The sequence below is a fragment of the Acomys minous genome (assembly GCF_964271855.1).
Source record: "Acomys minous genome assembly, chromosome: 11".
NCBI lineage: Eukaryota > Metazoa > Chordata > Mammalia > Rodentia > Muridae > Acomys > Acomys minous.
Genome location: NC_140492.1, coordinates 8,575,733 through 8,597,505, shown reverse-complemented (window position 1 = coordinate 8,597,505; position 21,773 = coordinate 8,575,733). Strand labels below are relative to the sequence as shown.

At 47.9% G+C, this 21,773-nt stretch overlaps 1 protein-coding gene across 9 annotated transcripts in view; it reads right to left on the bottom strand.

Moving 5' to 3' along the window:
* The window catches only part of TIAM1 (TIAM Rac1 associated GEF 1), a 361,545-nt gene that overhangs the window by 100,397 nt on the left and 239,375 nt on the right, over positions 1-21,773 (bottom strand). For 8 of the 9 annotated variants that reach the window (XM_084800521.1, XM_084800517.1, XM_084800515.1 and 5 more), the window contains 2 exons: positions 19,319-20,292; positions 5,385-5,832 (listed from right to left, as the gene is read on the bottom strand). In XM_084800521.1, coding sequence (XP_084656647.1) covers positions 5,385-5,832; positions 19,319-20,281 — 1,411 coding nt within the window. In that variant the 5' untranslated portion in view covers positions 20,282-20,292. Of the gene's footprint in view, positions 1-5,384; positions 5,833-9,132; positions 9,311-19,318; positions 20,293-21,773 lie in introns of those variants that run through there. The other variant, XM_084800524.1, reaches the window with a different exon arrangement.

Genomic DNA, 21,773 nt, shown 5'->3' with positions numbered 1-21,773 from the left:
GTTCCACCTATCTCTTAATCCCAGTAAAGACCAAACCTTATGGGAAATGCAAAGCCCTGGAAAGTGCAATTCACTTGGTTACAACAGGAATCTATAAAGGAAAACTGGTCAAGTGATGTATGAAGAAGCAGATCAACTGAAAAGTCACACTGGTTAAAACAGAAAGTCACACTGGTTACAACGTAAAGTCACACTGGTTAAAATGAAAGTCATACAGGTTAAAAAGAAAGTCACACTGGTTAAAACATAAAGTCACACTGGTTAAAATGCAACATCACACTGGTTAAAACGCAAAGTCACACTGGTTAAAATGCCAAGTCACACTGGTTAAAATGAAAAGTCACACTACTTAAAAGGCCATTTCCCCTCCCTGTACCATTTCACACCACCATGTAATAGCTGTTGAAAGCACCATCTCAAGCAAGGCCATATTGGATAATTCTACATCTTGCGCACAAGCACGCACTCTCTCACACAGACTCATGCACTCAAACCTATACACAAGCATACATATGCACACACACACACACACACACACACACACACACACACACACACACACACACGTTTTTAAAGAGGCTAGTGAGGTGGCTCAGAGGGTTCACTTACTGGCTAGACAAACATGCGAACTATGTCCAAAAACGCACATAAAGTTGCAAGGAAAGAAGCAACTCCATAAAGTTGTCCCCTGACGGCCACACAAGCAACTGTGCCCAAGTTTATACGTAATAATAATGGGATGGCAGATAACACTGGATATAATTTTAAGGTCTTCTTTATACTTAATTCCTTAAGCATTTTCTCTGTCATTAGATACTATTCAAAAATGCCAATTTTGATAGGACTCTGCCACTAACTACAATTAAACCATTCACATATTATCCAAAACATACATATAGGAATTGATGCTATCAACTTTCTTGTCTCAATTCTATTTTTCTCATAATCCTTGGGACTCTAAAGATTTCAAGCTCTCTGAGGAAATTCCAAAGAGGGAGATCATCTCCCAGTTCCATGTACTTTTTAAATTTAATTATTATGTATACAATGCTCTGCCTGCATGCCAGAAGAGGGCACCAGATCTCATGATAGATGGTTGTGACCCATCATGTGGTTGCTGGGAACTGAACTCAGGACCTCTGGAAGAGCAGACAGTGCTGTTAACCTCTGAGCCATCTTTCCAGCCCCCAATTCCATGCAATTAAAGTGGTTACACCTTAAAGAGAAAATTTAATAAAAATAGAAAGAGGACAGTATAACCATCTAAATAGAAAGGTCCTCATGGTGCTGGGCATGGTGGGTCTCTGTGAGTTCAAAGCCAGCCTGGTCTATATAGTGAGATCCAAGAAAGCCATAGAAGAGAGCCCTGTTTACATTTTGGTTGCCCTAACTTGGTGCCCACCCTACGGCAACTGGTGTGTGGTGCTGAGTACTGTACTTCGATCTCTAATGTATCTGAAGGCTCATGCAGTGCAGTCTTGGTCCCTAAGAACGATGCTGTGGGAAGTGAGGTAGAACCTACTGGGAGGTCGTCACACTGTTGAAGGGACAGTCGGTTGCCAGCCCCTTCTCCTTTCTCTCCTTTTTTGCTCTCCAGCCACCAATGAATAGGGAAGCTCCATCACACACTCTTCCCATGACCCCCTACTTCACCATAAGCCCAAGCAGTCATAAGCTAAAACCCCCAGAACGGTGGACCAGAGTAAACCTTTTCTGTTTGTAAGTGGAGCACCATGGGTATTTTGCTATAATACGAACAGCTGAGCCCCTTGTGTGCATTTTACACCATCTTGAGCAGGCCTCTCAACAAAGAATTCTCTGGAAAATGCCAATAGTGCTGCTGTGGGTAGTCAGCTTTACAAGTCTCTATGACCATTATGAAACAAAGGTTCTACAGATTTTAACATCAAAGAGGCAACATCTGTACCACAGGTTAGGAATGGATCCTGACGTGTGCGAAGCCTGGACACCTGTGGTCTTTCAAATGCCTTTACAGTCTCTCAACATTGGTTTAGAATTATCTATAACAGTTGGAGGTTGAAATTGGATTTTTATTCATTTTTAGGACTAACACGAAGAAACAGATCCAAGAACCACACACTCTGATAAAAGTCTGTTTTTGTCTTGATCTTCACTTGAACTTGACATTTAGGTTATCAGGCTGTTGATAGCATCACTCCAGAGAGCAATTTGAGATGAAGTCTTTGAAAAGGGGATCTTTTCTTCTACCCCACAGTTCCCAGGTGTAGTTCTCCCCTCACCCAGGTGCAGTGCTCCCCTCACCCAGTAGCCAAAGGCTGCTAAGGACACATCAGCAGCTTTGAGTTTGGGAACAGAAACAGGAACCTGTCAGGATTCAAATGTGAGCCTTGGTGGCTCCTGTCAGGCTGTGTCACCCGGATCCGGGTCACTGGGGCAGTGCGATGGCTCCCTCCTCTCACAGGCATCTCGATGCTCACGCTATGGCTTCTTGTGTCACTTATTCCTTAAGGAACAGGCACAAGCAGAACAGCAGCCTCTGCTTTGGGCCAAGTATAAAGAGTTGCCTCGTCATTTTACTCTCTACCAAGAAATGACACTCTCAAATGCAGAGGAAGAAGAGACCAGGCTGCTCTGCTAAGCCACGATCCAGGCCCTCTCACAGGCTAAGCCGTCACCCTTCCCATACTACAGTGAGTCCTGACTCCTATACTTCAGGAATGGGATATGTGTAAATACAACCTTTAAAGAGGCAAGTGTCACATAAACGTTGTCACATGAGTGTCCCTTAATCTAACAACTCATATCCTTTCAGATGGACATTGGACATGGCCATCATAGAAGGAAGAGTATATGGTGAGACCCAACGAAGACTGTGACATCCACATCAAGGCACAAGATCTCAAAGGAAGCCAACCTAGTCAACACATCTACCTCCCCCTTCCAGTTGTGAGACGAGAAAGTTCTGTTGTTAGAGACACCCCCCCCCATGTGTGGTTCTGTGTTATAGTGGTCCAGGAATGCTAAAATGAGGACCTGTCTCAACTACATGATTCAGTAAGCAGGAAGCACAACACAGAAAGCATCCTAGGCAACTGGGATGTAGGTGGTCTTCACATCAGGCTTTTAAGTACTCAGCAGCAGTTAATAACGTGAATGAAGGGTACGCTGTACAGCACTTTCCTCCAGGGGGGAGGGGATGCAGAAAGCTTGTTATTGGGGGGGGCATGAAACAACCATTCTGCAAGGGAGTACATAATGTGAAGCTTCAGGAAGTCCCTGAAACTGACAGGATGCACTAGGCTCTTTCCTCCCCAAACTCATAAACAGCAAACGTTCCCTCCCCCATACCCTGGTACATGACCCAATACACTCCTTAGTTCAAGTTGGGCTTTGGTGAGATCCTTACATTGGTCTGTGGTCAATTTCCTATTGGGGTCAAGTAGATGTTGTTCGTATCTCCCAGGAAGAGCCGCCCAACTGACGTGACGCTAAAGGAACAAAGGATGTGTCCCTTGGTGGGAGAGAGGGGGCTCCCACAGCACTTCTCCAAATGAGGCTGAGGCAGGTGGTGAGTGAGAAAGGCCAGTAATGATTTTCCAAAGTATCCCCATAGGATGAGCATTTGTGGTTTGTCAGAACGATCCTATGCCACATGGACAACAATACCCAAGAGTGACAAAGCAGACCGCCTGGGCCTCTGGTGACCTCATAGGAAACAGTTACTACCAAGCTTTAGGGGGGAAGTTCAGTCTAGCTTTGCTGTCACCCATGTCACTGTGCGTGTCTGTGATGTGCAGCACAATCTATATAGCCTAACTAGGAACATGGGTTCCTATTTCAGCAGGCATCAAAACAAAATAAAGACAAACAAACAAAACAGCAGCTAGCACTACCAGTAAGGGGGCCACCCATGCCCTGACTGTCCTTCAGGGGTGACCTGTACACGCTCACTACTCAGGCCTCCACTAGCTGCACTGAGCGGAGCTCTGTACAGGGCCCAGGCCTCCACTGCCGGATGTCCCTGCACTGACCTCAGCTGGTGAAAGCCAAAGTCAGACTATCTGGTTTTTATACCTTTACTTGACCGGCCCTGGCTTCTCTCTCCTAGATGTTTCCCATAGGAACCTCACCCCCTCCCTCATCTCAAATCTAGGTAGACATGCCATTAGCATCAGGCTAATGTCTGTAAAATTCGTGATATTCTACCACTTAAAAATTAAAACCTCCTCAAACCATAAGCCACTTCACTGGATTAGAGCTGAGGAGTCTTCCATCTTCAACAGTCACCATGTGAGACACAAACCTGAACAAATGAAAACAAGATCTGAGCCGAGCTCATGCTCCAAAACTGTCCATCAGAAGAACCAGCACGCTACGAGCAGACTGGATGTGACATATTCCCCTCACTGAACTGCTGTGTAGGTGGCTTTAAAATGTCAACTTGCCACAACTTAGAATCACCGGGGAAGAGAGTCTCAATTGAGTAATTGCCGTTATTAAGTTGGTCTGTGAGCATGTCTAGGGACGATGTCTTGATTGTTAACTGACGTAGAAAGTCCCAGCCCACTGTGGGCAATACTATTCCCTAGACAGAGGGTCATGGCTGTGCAGGATACGGAAAGCTAGCTGAGAGCAAACAGAAGCAGGCAGCACGGTGCATTCAATACACCCTGTTTTTGACTGTTGATGTTCTGTGACTAGCTGCTTGGGTTCCTGCCTCGACTTCCCCCAGAATGATGGGCTGTAACTTGATATTTTAAGCCGAATAAACTCTCTATTCCCCGTGGGATGCTTTTGGGTGGAGTATTTTATCCCAGCAACAGAAATGAAACCAAGACAACCAGAAGCACAGAAAGCAGTGAGGCAGCCTTTGCAGGGATGGGTAACGTGCCAAGAGGGCTGCTGGGTAAGAGACACAAAGCTTCGGTAAGCCCTGGAGGCATGCCGACAGTGTTGTACAGAGTCAGCAGTGCCATATCATATATTTAAAAGTGTGTTCATTAGCCAGGTTTGGTGGCTACCCCTGAGGCTGACTGGATGATTACAAGGCAATTTGGTACCTCAAAACAAATAGAAAAATACAAAGAGCTATGGGGATGTAACACAAGGCTGGGGTGCTTATGTAACATGTGACAGGCCCTGGGTCCAATTCTCAGCTTTAAACACAGACAGAAAAAGAAAATCGAGCCCCAAACCAGATCTTTTAGTTCTTCACAGATGGCCCTTATCCTCACCCTAGGATTTGACTCTTTAAAAAAAAAGTACATCTAATGCTGTACCACAATAGACTATGTTTTAAATATACAATTATGAAATATTGCATAACGAAAGCCCATTGTGTGAGCACCTGTGCAATGCACCCACTGGAACTCCCAGCATGCAGCTGGGCTGGCCTCCCTTACCTTTCAGGGACACCCAGTAGTGCTTCCACTTCCTCCGGGTAGCTGACTCCACCTTCTTATTCTTCTTGTGTACCAGGAAGTTCTTGACTGCCAGCGCGCCCGCCTTCCGCACGGTGCCCTGCGCAGCCGTCAGCAGGATGTCCGACTGGCCCGGGGAGCTAAGGGTTCCGCTGCTCTGCTCATCGCTGTGCGCGGAGCCAGCCTCCTCCAGGCTCTCGCTGTTGGTGGTGCTCATCTCCAGCTCCCGCCGGAAGTTCTCGTACACCCCTTGGCGTGCAGCATCCCCAGTCGAACTGCTGCCGCTGTCGCTGCCCACAAAGGCTCGGCCGGTGGGGGGCGAGTAGCTGGAGTTGGTGGCATTAGATCGCCTGGACAGGAGGTCCGTGTCGGTGGTGGCCCCTTCAATCCCACTGTCTGCAAACTCGCTGCCCTCGCCTGTGTTAACATCCTTGGAAACAGAAAGGGAGAGAGAAGCAGACACTCATCACGTGCGGAAGGAACCTGGGTGCACCTGGTCCAGCCTAGGGCTCTGCAGCACAGAAGGCCCACCCAGCTCCAATGATGAAGGACGAATCCCTCCTCAGGCCACTACAGTCAGGCGGCCCGGGAAACAAACCTTCAACCACCCACTCGCCACGCAGCCTAATGATTCAGAATGTTCAAGAAATATAAAGAGCACGGGGGACGCTTCAGTGAGCTTATCATTTATCTGACTTAATTAGGTAATTGGCAGGCCAGCTATTGAGATTGTAGAATGACCATGCTGAGAGAGCTCTGAAGCCTCAGCCACCGCAGCTGGCCTTGAACTCCGGGAAATTCAGCAGGGAGGTTAGTTAGCTGTTCCGGAGGTGGGGTTACAATGCGTAACCAGATCTTTACAGCTGATACTTAAAAATAAGGTAAAATCAAAGGACTGCTTGTAAGTCTCTTTTATAATGGGGTGACTAAATAGACTGCTAGCACACCCACTCACCCAGCAAGGCCCCATACCCCAGGAGCAGCAGGCAAGAGGCCTTATGCCCTAATGAGCCTGGCTTCCTGAAAACAGCCCTTCATTCTGCATTGTGCTAAGGCAGCCTGTGGGGCCCACAGTGCCAATACACCTCTCCAGTTACTTTGTCCTTTCAAGGGCGGGATGTAAGGAGCCTGAGGTAGGCAACTCACTGCCTGGGGCTGAGTGACAGAGAGGAGACTGCCAAGGTGCTGGACTACCAGTTCCCAGTGGAAAGGCATTTGAAACTTCCAGAGCTGACCCTGTACTCTAGCCCAGTGTTTCCAGGTCACAGAGGTGGGTCCTTAAGTCGGAATCTCAATTGCTCAGAAGTGCCACAGGGATTTCCAGAAACACTAATTAAATGATGGCAGTAATCGGCAAAGACGATGACACCAGCAGGAGCCAGGCTGCTTTATGAGCTTGAAGGGTAAGAAAGGCTGACAATAGGAACCTGAGTGCGACATAGAGGAAAAGGCAAAGCGGTGCAGCTTGGTAGTATTTTGGCCATTTATGGTACCCTTAGTCTCACAAATAACTAATGGTGGTTGAAACAAAAGCTAACTGGATATGCTGGGTTGTCATGAAGCTGAATACTTTGAATTTAAGTCTGTGCTGGAAGGTGGTAGGGCAGACTGAATCACAGCATAGCTGAGACGGTCCACACCAGACCTAAATAGGTGTTTGTGTCTCTGTCTCCGTCGATCTGAGTTCACAGCTCACTCGAATGAAGACAACATAATGACATAATGACACGAAGTGCAGGAAGGAGCAGGAAAGGGTGGGTCAGAGGTGCAGCTGTAACTGAGCAGCTACCGAGCATCTGCTCCATTCCAAATGGACTTTAGATCCCTGGCAGGCGCAAGGACTTATAGGAGACAAGAAATCACAGGTGCAGCTCAGATCAACCGGCTGGGCTGTGGTTTAGATGCAGTTTGCTCTCCAACGGTTTGACAGTTGGAAACTTGGTCCTCAGGACAGCGATGCTGGGAGGTGGTAGAGCCTTTAAGAGTTCCCTTGAGTTCCACAAAGGAAGGAAAAAACAAACAAACAAAAAGGGGGGCTTCCTGGGAGGTATTAAGGTCACTGGGGGCGGGGTATCACCCTTGGGAAAACCAATGCTGGTCTTCTGAGGTGATTCCTGCAAGACTAAGTTGCTAGAAAAGAGGTCCTGGTCCTCTCAATAGCTATGACGCTCCATCTCAGCATGTCATCTCTCCTCTCAGATTGACTCACACTGTATGCTATGTGCCCAAAAAGACCTCAACAAAGCCAGCAGATGCTGGAACCAAGCTCTTGGACCTCCCGGACTAAGCTAAATAGATGTCTTTTCTTTGCAAATTAACCAGCCTAGGACATTTCATTATAACAGTGAAAAACAGACCAACATACCCTGTGCCTGCTGGCCTATTACTTTGTGTTATGTTCCTCTGCTTAATAATAGCCATGGATGGTCACAAAGAACCCAGATTCAGTTAGTAAAAAATCCACTACACAAACAAAAAGCAATTTTAGACAAACAAAAGCTATAGAGGATGAGAAATCTTGTGAATTTCTTAAATTTGATTTTCACGGGTCTCAGGCCTCTGACGGAGGCTGGGTCTGTATATTCATTGCTTCGCCGCCGTGCCCCCCACCCCCCAGCCATTGCTGTGATACACAACCAAGGCAATACAGAGAAGGAGGGGTTTATTTGGACTTATGGTTCCAGAGAGATAAGATTCTCACAAGTCCAGGAAGGGTGGCCGTAAGTGGCAGACACAGCTGCTGAAACGGAAGCTGAGAGTTCACATCTTAAACCGCAAGCAGGAACCTTGGAGAATGAACTTGAAATGGTTCTTGGTTGTTTCTTTCCTTCTTTTTTGTTTATTTGTCTATTTGTCTGTTTTTGTTTTGTTTTTTGGTTTTCTGATTGTTTTGTTTTGTTTTGTTTTGTTTTTCAAGACAGGGTTTCTCTGTGTAGTCCTGGCTGTCCTGGAACTCACTTTGTAGACCAGGCTGGCCTTGAGCTCAGAGATCCGCCTGCCTCTTCCTCTGTGTCCCAAGCACTGGGATTAAAGGCGTGTGCCACTACAGCTGGCTTGAAATAGTCTTTAAACTCTCCAACCTTGCAGTGACATGCTTCCTCCAACAAGACCACATCTCCTAAATCTCCGAGACAGCACCATCAGCTGGAAACAAAGTATTCAAATGCCCGAGAGTAGGAGGGAGATTTCACTCAAACCATCCTGAGAAACCCAAAAGACAACAGCCTCCACAGGAGCTACTTCAGGACAAGGAAGAAAAGAGATGTCTCCAAACACCTGCTACGGAACCTCAAACCATCTCCTTGTTAACAGATATGAATACCTCAGTCTGGTTATAGGCACATGGGAGGTTTGAACTTGTGCTGCCAAGAACCTTCCCCACTGTGTAGCAGGGCATTCCGGTGGCTCTGCTGTGGGACAGCATGTGACCTGATTTCTGCCTGCATTATTCAACTCCATCCTTCCCCAACTTCGTTTAACAGTATCTCTAGTTTCTCTGGAAAAAGCTAAGGGCTTGTTCATCTGTTAGTTTTAGCCTGCACAGCAAATAGCTAAAAGCCAACCGTGGAAGGACCTGGAAGAACTACAAAGATGGAGGGCACAGGAGGTGAGAGCCAGCCAGCTGTCAGTGCCCACTCTTTATGGCTTACACACGCCTACAAACCATTCGCTCCTTTACAGACCTCTTGTCTCCACATAAGCCAAGTGTTGAGGACTACACAACACTCACCTCTATGTCACACCTGAACATCTGCTCATGCCAACGGAAGCTGTAAACTCGCACGGCGCAGGCTGCGTATGTCCAGTTCTGAGACGGTCACCAAACTGAGTAAAGGTGAGACTGCTCCAGGTAGGACGCCTGGAGCCCCAGCTCAGCTCACTTCCAGAGCGCCTGGCTCAGTGTAATGGGGAGTGTCCACCGATCTGCCCAAGACATACCACCTCATTCCAGAAGTAGGTAATTGGGCTCCCGTGTGATCTAACTCATTGGGAAACAGATGTCAGCTGTTCTACTCCAACCCCTATTTAATCATGACGCCTGGGCTGTCCCGGATACCCTGAAGCCCATTGTGGCACAGTGGATGATGGGTCAAGCCAGCTAGAGGTATTGTTTAATCCGCCTCTCTCTTTTCCTCACTGTGACACAAATGCTCTTGTGGTTGTCTTTTGGAAGGGCTCCCCTGGCCTTTCTCAGTCTCCAGGCAATTTCACAACTGAGAAACATGATTCTCCTCACATGGAGAAGTAAGGAGCAACCTCCAAGATCTTCCCGGCAGCAAGCAATCCGGAAGACTGACACCAGGAAGTAATGCCTGGAGGCCCTGCCTTCTTTATCACACGGAAGATCTGCCCCACCTAACTAAGCTTCTCAGCATTTCAGCTCTTCTAGCCAATTTAGCCAAACGCTAAGCTTTATTCAAAAGTCATAGGAGGGTGGGCGAGTTGCCTCAGAAGTTAAATAAAGTGCTTGCCATGAAGGCCTGACGATCAGAGTTCGATACCACACGCCTTCATAAATGCCAAGTGGATGGAGCGCTCACTTGCAATTCAGGACACAAACACACCACAAACGCGCACCCACACATGCAAAGGCACGCATACTCCCACATGTGTGCACCCATTCACACTTGCATCCATATGTGCAAAAACATGTCCACACAGATACTCAAACCATACATATACACATGGGAAAACTGAGGAAACTAAAAAGGAAGGGAGGAAAGCAAAGGAGGCAGGGAGGGAGAAAGGGAGGAAAGGAGGGAGGGAAAGAGGGAGGGAAGAAAAGGTCCATGGAGATTAAGGATGTGGCTTAGGGGCAGAAGGCTTCCCTTAACATTGTGAGGCCCTGGGAGGAGAAGGATGTAGCAGAGGAAATGAAAGAACGTGGGGAGACCCAGCCAGATGAAAGTCTAGCTGAGACTTCTGCAAATCAGGGAGTCAACTGTCCCTACTAGAAACACTGCACTGCAGAGAGCTCCAATTATGCGCAACAGCCAAAGGACAGGGATGTTCTTAAATCCCACTGTCCCAAGACAAACCCCCAACCAGATTGAGCGCTCAGTGCTTTCCACTCTATTGGCAAGTTCCCAAAATGAGTGTATACGCTTCCCTACTGGGTGCACGAGGATCCAACTGGAGATCCAAACACACCGCAGCTGCCAGGCAAGGGCCACTTTTGGGCCACTTAAGCTGGGCAATGATGCTTAAATGAGTTCCTGTACTGAAATTCCAAGAGACAAAACCAAAGTTTTTTTCCACTAAAAGGCGGAATCACCAATGCGAAGACCACGAACTGGCAATGCCTTGCAGCAAGGCTCTGGGTCTTTCCCCAGGAGACTTACAAACAAAGGTTCCAAGGGACACTTCCCTGTGCTCATGTGCAGAACCAATTTTGAAAAGCTAATTAGCTACAAAGTGCAAGGGCCCTGGGACAATTCAGAGACTAGCAGAATCAATTGGCCACTTGTAGCTGTAAGTAGAATGCAATTAGGAACTATTTCCCTTGGTCACTTTAATTTCCCTGATAGATCTGGCTTAGTTCAAACACCCCTGTCCAGAGAAGCTGAGTGCACACTAAGGAGAAATCGCTGGGCTTCAGTAGCATTGACTTGAACTGGAACTCTTGCTCCTCCTGTGCTTTCCTCCTACTTCTTCCTAAACATAAGAGCACCTTTCTCACATGCACCACACATCACAACACACACACCACATGCAAGCACATACACTCAAATATGCATACATACTAACATACAAACACACACATACCCTTTGGGTCTCCTAGACATACTCAGCATACTTTCCTTTACTAATCTTAGTATAGAAAATGCCAATTCCCAGGGGCTGGAGAGATGGCTCAGTGGTTAAGAGCACTGGCTGTTCTTCCAAAGGTCCTGAGTTCAATTCCTAGCAACCACATGGTGGCTCACAACCATCTATAATTGTGATCTGGTGCTCTCTTCTTGTATGCAGTCATACATGCTGACATAATACTGTATAAATAATAAATAATAAATACATTTTTAAAAAGAAAGGAGAAAATGCCAATTCCCAATAAAAGATTATAGTGATCTGAGCTTCAGTTTCTTAAGATACACAGTGGGGCCAGCAGGGGTCTACTTTGGTTTCCTTTCAGTGCTAGGACTTCTGGGCCCTGCCCTCTACCACAGAGCCATGCCTCCGGCTCCTACACCTGCCCCTACTTAATAAAGCAGTTCATGAGATGCTAAGGGATTGTATAACCCGGAAGTAGTGCCTCGAACATGTTCAGCACCCCGTACCAGCACAAAAATGTCAACGACAGCTGCTGTCATCACCATCTGAGGCCTTCCGTCCACGTGAGCCCTGACTTACAGGGGATAAAAGGCACGGCCTGGCCATAGCTACAAGCTTCCTGTACCAACATGGAAGGGAGCTTGCCTTTGAGGAATCTGGTTTATAAACAAGATCTCAAGAGAAAAACATGCAAGCAGATAGGTGGGAGTTTAAAATGCTAATGAGGCCTTTAAGTTATCTTCACGCTCTCAAGACAGCACAGCAAGTAAGAAAATGTTGACGTAATCTACACTGAATTAGCAGCTATTGGGCACTGCTGATAACTACCATTACTAACTTGCTAGAAATAGGAGAGCAGCTCTCTCTTCCCTCTCCTTGCCCTCCCAAGGCTTCCTAAGTTTCCAGCACCCATTCGTTCTCTAATGATTCCCAGTGGGAGCAAGCCCCAACTTCTCTCAGTACAACCACTGGAACTGAGACTCTTAGTTACTAAAAAAGGGAGCCCAGTACAAGGCAGCAAATGGAAACTTGCTCCAGGGAACTCCTGATGGAAGTGTGCTCTACGTCCACCTGGCCTGAGTCATCTCAGCCCTTCCTCTGCTCCTCTCTGGATGTGCTTCCCCCGGGAGTCATCCTGCCTCTACTTCCTGTACCACCTGGCAGGTCCTCTTTTTCCCTTGCTAGCCCCATGTCACTATAACGAGCTTCCTTCCACTAGCACAGGGCCACTTTCCCAGCATAACAGGGAAGGTTCCAGCTCCTGTCACACAAGACCCTGTACGAACGGCCAGCATCAGCACTTGGGCTTTGGTGAACCGGACACTCCTTCCAGGGCATCATTCCAACAGCTCTTTCTTCCAGGAATATCCATGTTCTTCATTTTCTACAGCCACACACTTCCCCTTCCTTTCCTTCCCGCAGTTGCCATGCCAACTCTTCTGCACCATCTCCACTTCCGCTCGCCTGCCCCACTGCAGCCACGTTGCGCTCCTTGCCGCCCCTCAGATGGGTTAAGCAGCCTCCCACCTTGTAACTCAAGAGCCAACTCTCTCCTCTCCTTCAAGCCCCAAGTCTGACGTCTCTGGAGGTCAACACCCTGACCTCCTGATCTGAAGTCGCCTGCCACACCCCCCACCACCTGGTCACCCCAGTCTGGCTTCTACGGCGCATCACTTACTATTGCACTATCTAGTCTGCGTCACGCACACCCCCGTCTTGCCACAACTCGCTCCACAAGCTCTTGAATTTTCCCTCGTCGACACATCCCAAGTGCCAAGAATAGTGCCTGGCATGGGGTAGGCACTTCAAAAATAATTACTGAATGAACTAGCTGCTGCCATTTCCCACCACTAACTCAAGAAGAGGAAAACAGTTTCTTGTGGAAAAACATTTTAATTTGATGTAAAGGTTTAGTCACTGCCAAGCTCACTAAGGCTGTGCTCAAGTTGAGATGATGAATGAGTCTCTGTGGTAAAGATAACATTTGCAACTTCAAGCAGCTCTGTGGATATAACCACAACTCAGTTCAATTTTTTATTTAATTTTTTAAAAGTACATACATAAACTAAGAGGGAGAAACTGGGTTATCTTGTGGACCCAGCGCTCTTGTCGGTGGGTGGTCCGACATCAGCGGGGCTCAGCAGAGATGTGAAAAGTGGGTCAGATGGTTTTGAGTTCTTCCCTGGGTTTTGAAGACTCTGTCAGACCTTTGGAGCAGGCTGGTTTCATGGCCACACCCAGGAGGCCCTGGCACCCTGTTCTTGGGATGCTGAACTCCGGATTCCAGCCCTTGTCCCCAGTTAGGACATACAATCGTAACTCACACAGTAGTGTGACACAATCTGAACGGGGGTGGGGGGGCAGACTCTTCTCTACTCATGCATTATATTCCAAATTTGTGGTTTTTCACCTGCTTGAACTTTCCCAAGCCCTTTAATATAAACAAGCAGCAATCCAGGAAGAAGAGTCCTGAGGTCCCTAAGATACCTTGCAGGGGTCCCTCCAGCTCCTCCTCTCCCAGCTCCCTGTGCAGAGGTGGGATCCAACACAGTACAGCCAAGCAATGCACTGTAAATGGGTGAGAAACAGACTGATGCCCTCCAGTGAACCAGAAGCCAGAGACACAGACACACACAAAACAAAACCTTTCGCCCACACAACCATGTTTAATTTTAGATAATAAAAAAATGTAAAGAAATTTAGGTGGATGTGAAATGGGGCCATTCCTAATTTAAAACGAATTAATGCGCATTTCTTACGTCTCTATTTGAATTACTGAAGTGATGACTACTCAAGATATATCCCACACAAACAGAAGCTCCACAGTGTCTAAACTATTTCTGAAGGGCCTAAGTGGTCTGAGAAGTGCCACTGCTAGCCAATCTCCCAACTACCCACCCACCACCCACTGCCTCCAAAAAGATCTTGGCAGAGGAGTCAGACACCCTTGTTGGAAAAGGAAAGGCTTGTTTTCAAAACAAGTATCTTACTGTGGAATTTACATGCCAAAAAAAGTGAGACAAAGATGGAAGTACAAAAAAAAAAGAAAGAAAGAAAAAGAAAAAAAAGAATGAATGAATGAATGAAAAAGAGGGGCTTAAAAAAGATTCCATATGAAAATATTTTCGTATTAATGTAAGAAATCTTTTTAAAGCATTCCTTTAAAAAAAGATTTTAGCTAGGAACGGTGGAACAGCTGTAATCTCAGCCCCTCAGGGATACAGAGGCAGGCTGATCTCTAGTGTACAGAGTGAGCCCAGGACAGCTCAGGCCACACAGAGAAACCCTGTCTTGAAAAACAAAACAAAAATAAAACCTTTTTTTTTTTAAAATGTATATATGCCTGAGTGTGCATGTGTAAACCACATGTATGCCAGAGCCCAAAGCCCAGAAGGGGGCATCAGATTCCCCAAAACTGCAGCTACGGGTGCTTGTGAGTAGTTGTGTGCGTGAACTGAACCCAGGTCCTGGCAAGCGCAGCCAGTACTCTTAACTGTGGGGCCAGCACTCTAGCACTTAACAAAAGAATTCCTAACCAGACACCTCTAAATGCTCTCAGGGGACCCACGAACCCCAAACATGATACATACAGAAGGCTGGTCCATGTGCTTATGTCAGAGCAATGTCCCAGGTTTTTAGCTGGCTTTCAAAGTGTCTGGGACACACCTGTAGCTATGGAGCCTGATTATCAGCTCAGGTGACACACTTGTTTCTGAGTCATTTAAGTGGTTCAAAACCAAACAAAGGTTTTAAAATCAGAAATGACGTTTCTAGGAACTGAAGGGTCCTCCTCTGATCTAACATGGGCTCCTTGTCTTAGCTTCTAGATTTTTCCTAGGCTTCTAATTTGGAATGGGCAGTACGAACTTCCTTCTTAACCAACAAGGCCATTTTTCCTTCACCAGAATTGAGGGGTTTAGCCGTACTTTAAGGCTGTGGGGAGCACCTGGGAAAGAAGCGCACAAGACCTGGGGTCTTAGAGCTTATGCCCTAAGGTCTTAAGGCCACACTTTGTGGTGGCTTCAAGAAGAATGGTTCCCATGGGCTTATACACTTGAATGCTTGGTCACCAAAGAGGAAGTGTCATTGGGGGTGGGCCTTGAGATTGCAAAAGCTCATGCCAAGCCCAGTGTCACTCCCTCTTCCTGCTGCCTGCAGTTCCAGAGGTAGAGCTCTCAGCTCCTTCTCCAGCGCCATGTCTGCCTGCACGCTGCCATGTTTCCCGCCATGACCGTAATGGACTGTAAGCCAGCCCCAGTTAAACGTTTCCCTTTATAAGAGTAGCCATGATCATGTCGTCTCTTTACAGCAATAGAACACTGAAAAGGTATGGAGTCAGGTAGAGATAGTCTGTGAGGTTCCCCCCAGGAAGTTGCTGTCTTGAAACGAGGCTGAAATTAACCCTGAGGTCTTACAGAGCTCCCTCTCTGCTTCTTCCTGTTCCCACTGGACTGGGAATAGTGGTATACTCAGCTATACCACTGCTAAGCACACACCCAAAAGATGCTCCACCATACAACAAGGACACTCGCTCAACTATGTTCACAGCAGCTTTCTTTGTAATAGACGGACGCCAGGGTGCACAGGCTTCTGGGGATGCAGAGATGTTGACAGCTGGCCATCTCACCTCAGCCCGGATCTCCCTGCAGCTCTCTAGATTCGGTGGCTCCTTGCAACAGGCTTAGTAGAGCCAAGTCACTTTCTTCCAGCTCCTATTTGGGTAAATGAAGGTCTCCTCAAGTGTGCACGATGGCTCCAAGCCAAAGCTTTCCTCAGGCACTCCACAGAGCTTCCCCGCCTGGGCACAAGACAGAGCACCAGCAGCAATGTCTCCTCTCTCCTCATCCTTTGGAAGCCTCAAAGCTGCGGAAGAGTAGAACTCCAGAACATGAAGCCAAGCCTTGCCCCGCCTGCTGAAGCCACTATGTAGTAGGCATCTGTGACTTTCTGGAGAGGCACTCATTCCCTCCTGAAATACTCAATCTTCCTAGGAGTGCCTTTTGAAAAGAACCCACACTCATGAGGTCAAATAACCAAGAGGAAGGAGGTGAAAACTCCAGGCTCAGACTTGCTGACACCCTTGATTCTGCACCTCTCCATGGACTACCAAAGAAATAGTAACCAAAGAGCCAAGTTCAGGCCAAAATCCAACAACTATGTCCAAGGAGCAGCATATCCTGTCCTGTCGTTGAAATCAATGATAAACCAACTCCAAGAGTGGGAAGCTGGATTTTTGTTTGTTTTCAGCACAAACTACATACAACATGTGTACACAAACAAAACACACGTGTCCAAACACATGATTAAACAAATTCATTGTGTGCCTGATACTGAACACAAAGCTTACATGTGAAGAACACACCCTGCCTGTTCCACTAACAAATCCAACCGCCGAACGAACACAACACAAAACAGGAAGAATGGCCAAAACCTTTTTTTGATCATTTTCAAATCAAATGAAATTGTCTGCATCATTTTGGATCCAGTGTATTTTCTCCGGGCTGAGAGGTCGTGCTCTTGAGCCAAATGTTTGCCAGGAACGTTTTCCGGTGGGAGTGAAACGGCTGACTGGGCTGTGAGACACTGAGCTACATCACAGGGCCAGCAAGGAGACTAAGATCCATGATTCAAGCTTGCTACAGAGGTCCCTTGGGTCAAAAACTTTGAAAAGAAAAAGAAGAATTCTTTTCAAGGAGGCTTCCACACCCACTGTCTCTTAAAATACACTGCTTGGAACACAGTGGGCTCAAACTTAGACCAGGAAAATGTGGGTGGATGTGTAGTGTTGTGCATAATTCTGGGGTTTGTTTCAAGTCATTAAAGATCCTTACTCAACATACAAAGTCAATACCAAAGTAATACTTCCGTTCGTTTTCTATGCCCCATAAAAGGGTTTCCAAGCATGGCGTCCCTTTTGGCTCGCCTAATACAGCCCTGATGGAGGATGGTGCCACTCTCCCTGGATGGGGACCTCTTAGATGAAGTGACTTACCCAAGGTCATCCACTGGGTGAGCAGCTGGGCCAGCATGCAAATGGCCCTCTTAGAATTCCTTGTCTGTAGCGCTTTGCATTCCATTAAGCAGTAGTTTATGAGACGGCACACTAAGATGACCTCACTTCTGTATATTAACTTGGGAAGTCAGCATGCCAAGGGATGGAGATACGGCATTGCAGCTTCCCAGGGGAGCACTGTCTCGCTTTGTCCCTCTTCCGTGGATGACTGTTACTTCAACAGTGGGGAGAAGTCGAGGTCTGATTATCTCTGGTGTCAGAACCATGAAGAGGCCAGAGCACAGCTGGGCAGCCCTCTCCAGCCTCACACAGGGAAGCAGCCAACTGAGCCGTTCCAGGCAAAGGTGTTACCTGGGTCAACATATCCTTTGCCAACCTCTGAAGCAGTTCTGAGAGCAGACAATTTCAGGGTAGCCCTTTAGTGATTTTCATGTGACTCTACTGGGTCACCTGGCCATGGCCTGCCAAACTGACAGTTCAGTAGTGACCCTCACGGGGTAGTGAGAGGAACCACGGGTAGGGTGTTGACCTGTCGCTCCCATTATAACCTCACTTTTATTATAATCTAGACTCAGAAAAAAAGAGAGAAAGAGAGTGGGAGTAGGTATTCAGGCAGTGCCTCTTAAATGCTCACCTTCTCAGAGCGACACATTCCGACTTCTCATCAACATGAGATCTGGGCATAGACATCCACCTGCCCTGAGTCTTCAACCCACCGTACCAGTTAAGGGTCACATGGGTGAACAAAGCCCCCACCTGGCTGCTTCCTAAAAACTAGGTTTCATGACTCATGCATGATTTCACTGCATTTCCTCAAATAGTTCTATTATTACCCCTACTTGGTGTGTGTGCACCCACGATGTTGAGGACCTAACCCGGAGCCTCTTGCAGGCAAGCACTCTGCCTCTGAGCTGGAGTCTCCCGACCCAATACCTCCACTTAGAGAGGTGAAGAAATCAAGGCTTTAAAAAATATTACTACCTTGCCAAAGTCAACCAGTTACAAAGAGGTGAAGGCTTTGGTGGCTTTGGTGGCTTTGGTGACATAAGCAAAACCATCTTCAGGAAGAAAGCCACCCTCACTCCAGGCCCTCCACCAACTGGACCACTTTAAAGTAACACTGCCAATGTCCCTTTGACTCAAACTTGGGCCAGGCCAGAGAGTGCAGCACTGCCCCCTACTGGGCAGGTCAAAGTGCAGCAGCCTTTGCAGGTCACCATGATGCCCAATGTCTTCTTTCAAAACAAATGGGGCTCATTCTTGGGTCAAAAGCACAGTTCACTAACCACTTCTCAACCTGGTCAGATCCCAAGCTCCCCCAAAATCGGCCACAAGGAGCAGAAGTTTCAGGAAAGGATCAAAGCATACAGGGCTGTCAGACAGTCTCTCCCAACCCTCTACCACTGCCAGGCAAGCTAGCAGGCCCTCCTCCCGCTGCTGAGACACTTGTCTTACCCACTCTCTCCTGCAGTCAGCAGCTAAGCATCGTTATCCTCACCTCCACAAGTCGGGGTTTGTCTGAGGTCAAACAAGCTGGCTACAAACTAGAAACTGGGAACCCACCCATGTTATTCCTTGTACACCCCCCTCCAGAGACGGGGCTGGCCGCATCGCAAGGAACAGGAAATTGAAATGGCTCCTGTAAGGCAGCAGGCCTGCCAACACCAGAGAGAAGCTGACAAGTGACCACAGGCCAGCCTGAATCAAAAATGTCTCCTCAGAGGCACTGCCCACAGACTTCTCCCCACCTGCTGTAATGTGGATACCAGCTCCACAACCTGCAACCCGCCACGCCTGCTGGTCCACAGAGAGGACCAAGTGAGAAAGTCCACCAGGGAGGTGCTGCTGAGGGCCTGAGTTGAGAGGCAGCCTCCCAGTATGAAGTTAATAGCCCTCTGCCATTGCTAGCACATCCTACATGCACACCCCTTAATCCCCACCCCTTACCCACTGAAGTGTAAGAGGGGCGCAGGAGAAGCTACACTAGCCACAGCCGCTGCCAGACAAACCAACCGGGTAAAGCCCACTTTTAAAATGAGAAACTAATAAGAGCAAACTGATCATGCAAACTGATCATGCACATTAAGAGCCATGCACCACTTTCAAACTGCTGAAATCTCTGAGGCTTTACCTGGGTTGTTTTTGCTCTTCTGCCTTGCATGCTCTTGCTAAGGCTAATTTGCGGGTTGGTGGCACCTTCGGAAAGACAGTGCGACTTCCTACAGGGAAGTGTGTTATAATTACTGTATGGAGGAGTCTCTTCAGCAGCAGCCGGTGGCATCGTACGCTTTGCAAGATCGGGAATATCCGACACCAAATTCCGGCAGTAACCTGAAAATCTGTTCCTCGGTCCTCCGTTCGCTTTAACCCCAGAGTTTTTCTGAGCATACAAGTCACCCAGGGAGTTGGCTCGCTGACAGGTGCTGAGCTGCCGGGGGCTCGCCTCTGTTTCCATCCCCCGAGCCTCCTCACAATCCTTCTCTTCCGCGGAACCCAAGATTTCTTCGTTGCTTGTTAAATGTTCTTGGCTCAGATCTGAGAGTGAGAATTCCAGGCTGTCTTCCCGCCAGATGTCTGCAGATTTGGAGCGTTTCTTCTTAAAGCTCGCTGTCTCCATGAACGCGGGCCCATTGGATGTATAGGGACGCTGCCTCCTGCCTCCCTCAGCCAAGTATGTAGCGTCATCCCCGTAAAGCCGGCTCTCCTCCGAGTCGGGCATGCTCTGCACAGAGGCTGCCGTGAGGACGATGCTGCCGTCTACGCTGGGAGTGACAGAAGAATCGGTGTAAGATACAGGTCTCAAGCCCATATCTACTCGGTCCACCCAGATGGGGTCCCCGAAGTCGTCTAGGGCGCCTTCTTGGGAGAAGGGCTCCAAGCCATTTTCGGCCAGGGACTGGGGGATGCTGGGGGTGCTGCTGGACCGGGTGCTCACTTCGGAGTTCCTGTGGATCGCTTTCCCGGAGGAAGCATGCCGCGTCCTCCGTGTCTTGTGTGATAGTCGCAGGGAGCGCGATGTATGCTTCCGCCCCAGGCTAGCATGCTTTTCCCCATAAAACTCGTGGTCCACATTTTGGCTTTCTGCGTTTCCCATGGTTTTATGGTCTGTAGCAAAGGGCAAAGAAAAAAAATGAGATAATTAAGTGTATTAGAATGGGCATAAAAATCTTAAGAGTTAGGGTTTCGGGTCAGGCTGAGCCAACACTTTGCCTATGGAGTTAGGTAAATAAAAACACAGCTTCCAGGAGCTTTGGGTCCATACATGGACTGATACCTGGCAACAGGTGAGACTACCACTATCTATTCAGATAGTCTCCAGAGAGGTGAAACACTCACATAAATCCAATAATGAGAGAGCTGTCTTTGCCCAAAAGGTAGATGCCCAAGGGACACCCACAGTGTTGCTCCCCATGAAGGTGGCCAGTCCGCTGACCTTGGCTTTTTTGTGCAGCCTCACAATGACACACTGGAAAGTGTGCTCCTATCACACAATAAAAACTAAAGTGCAAACCCAGGTGTCCCCCCAAAGGAGCAGTGTTCTGTCTCCCTTTCTGCGGGGTTCTGTTTGTTTTCTTGGTTTTGTGCATGTAGTTTTATTTGTCCCACAGTTTGGGGAGATATCGTTTGCTTTACTTGGGTTCTATCCACACCTCAAAAATCAATCAAAACTTGAAAGCCTCAAGATACATCCCTAATCAATTTTTCCCAGCAAATCCAAATCATAAAGAAAACAGACTGCTACCATTCACTTCACAGGCACTCTGAAAACTCAGATCTGTGGGAGGGCTGAGAGGAGGGGAAAAGGAAGGACAGAACGAAAGCCTCGCTCGGCGGCTCACTAATGGGTTTAGTTCTGGGAGCAAATCCAACCTGTGACCATGAATCTGGTACACGGTGCCCCGAAGACAGAAATGCATACTGTGAAACCGGCAAACGTGAGCCAGCCTGGGGGGCCGTCCAGGTGGCGTCAGTCCTCACATACCACATCCCCAGTCTCCATCTCTGACCTGATGACACAACTCTGCTACCCACAACAGCAGGGGGACATCTTCACAGCGTCGCAGCTGTGACTCTATGTGGCTTCTGCCCTTGCTCCAGAAGTCTTTCTATTTCTCTTCCAAGTATATACATTTAAGAGAACACATGTGAAAACAGATGAAACGGAAGAGAAAAGTAGGGTTTCCCTGGGCAAATACCTGTGCTGGCTCTGTCCACTGTGCGCAGAGCCTGGCATTCAAGGAACATTTGCTGAGTACCCACCGAATTCTAGAAGCCAGAGGTGAGCAGTGAATGACACAGACACACCCTCTACTCTTCTGAAATGGGTCCTCTAGCCACAGACAGTACACCACAACAAAGAAAACAAGAGATGCCCGAGGAAACAGGAACTGAGGCTGAGTACCACAGCACTAACGTAAGGTGCCCTCCCATTGGTCCAGAAATCACTACAGTCCCACTGTTGCTTCTAACATGGCTTCAGCTCTAACAAGCACTCCTTGTTGTACTGATGTGTGTGGCACAAGGAGAAGGCCTCTAGGTGATCCATCCAGACTCCAGGTGTTAAGCTACACCTATACTAGAATATT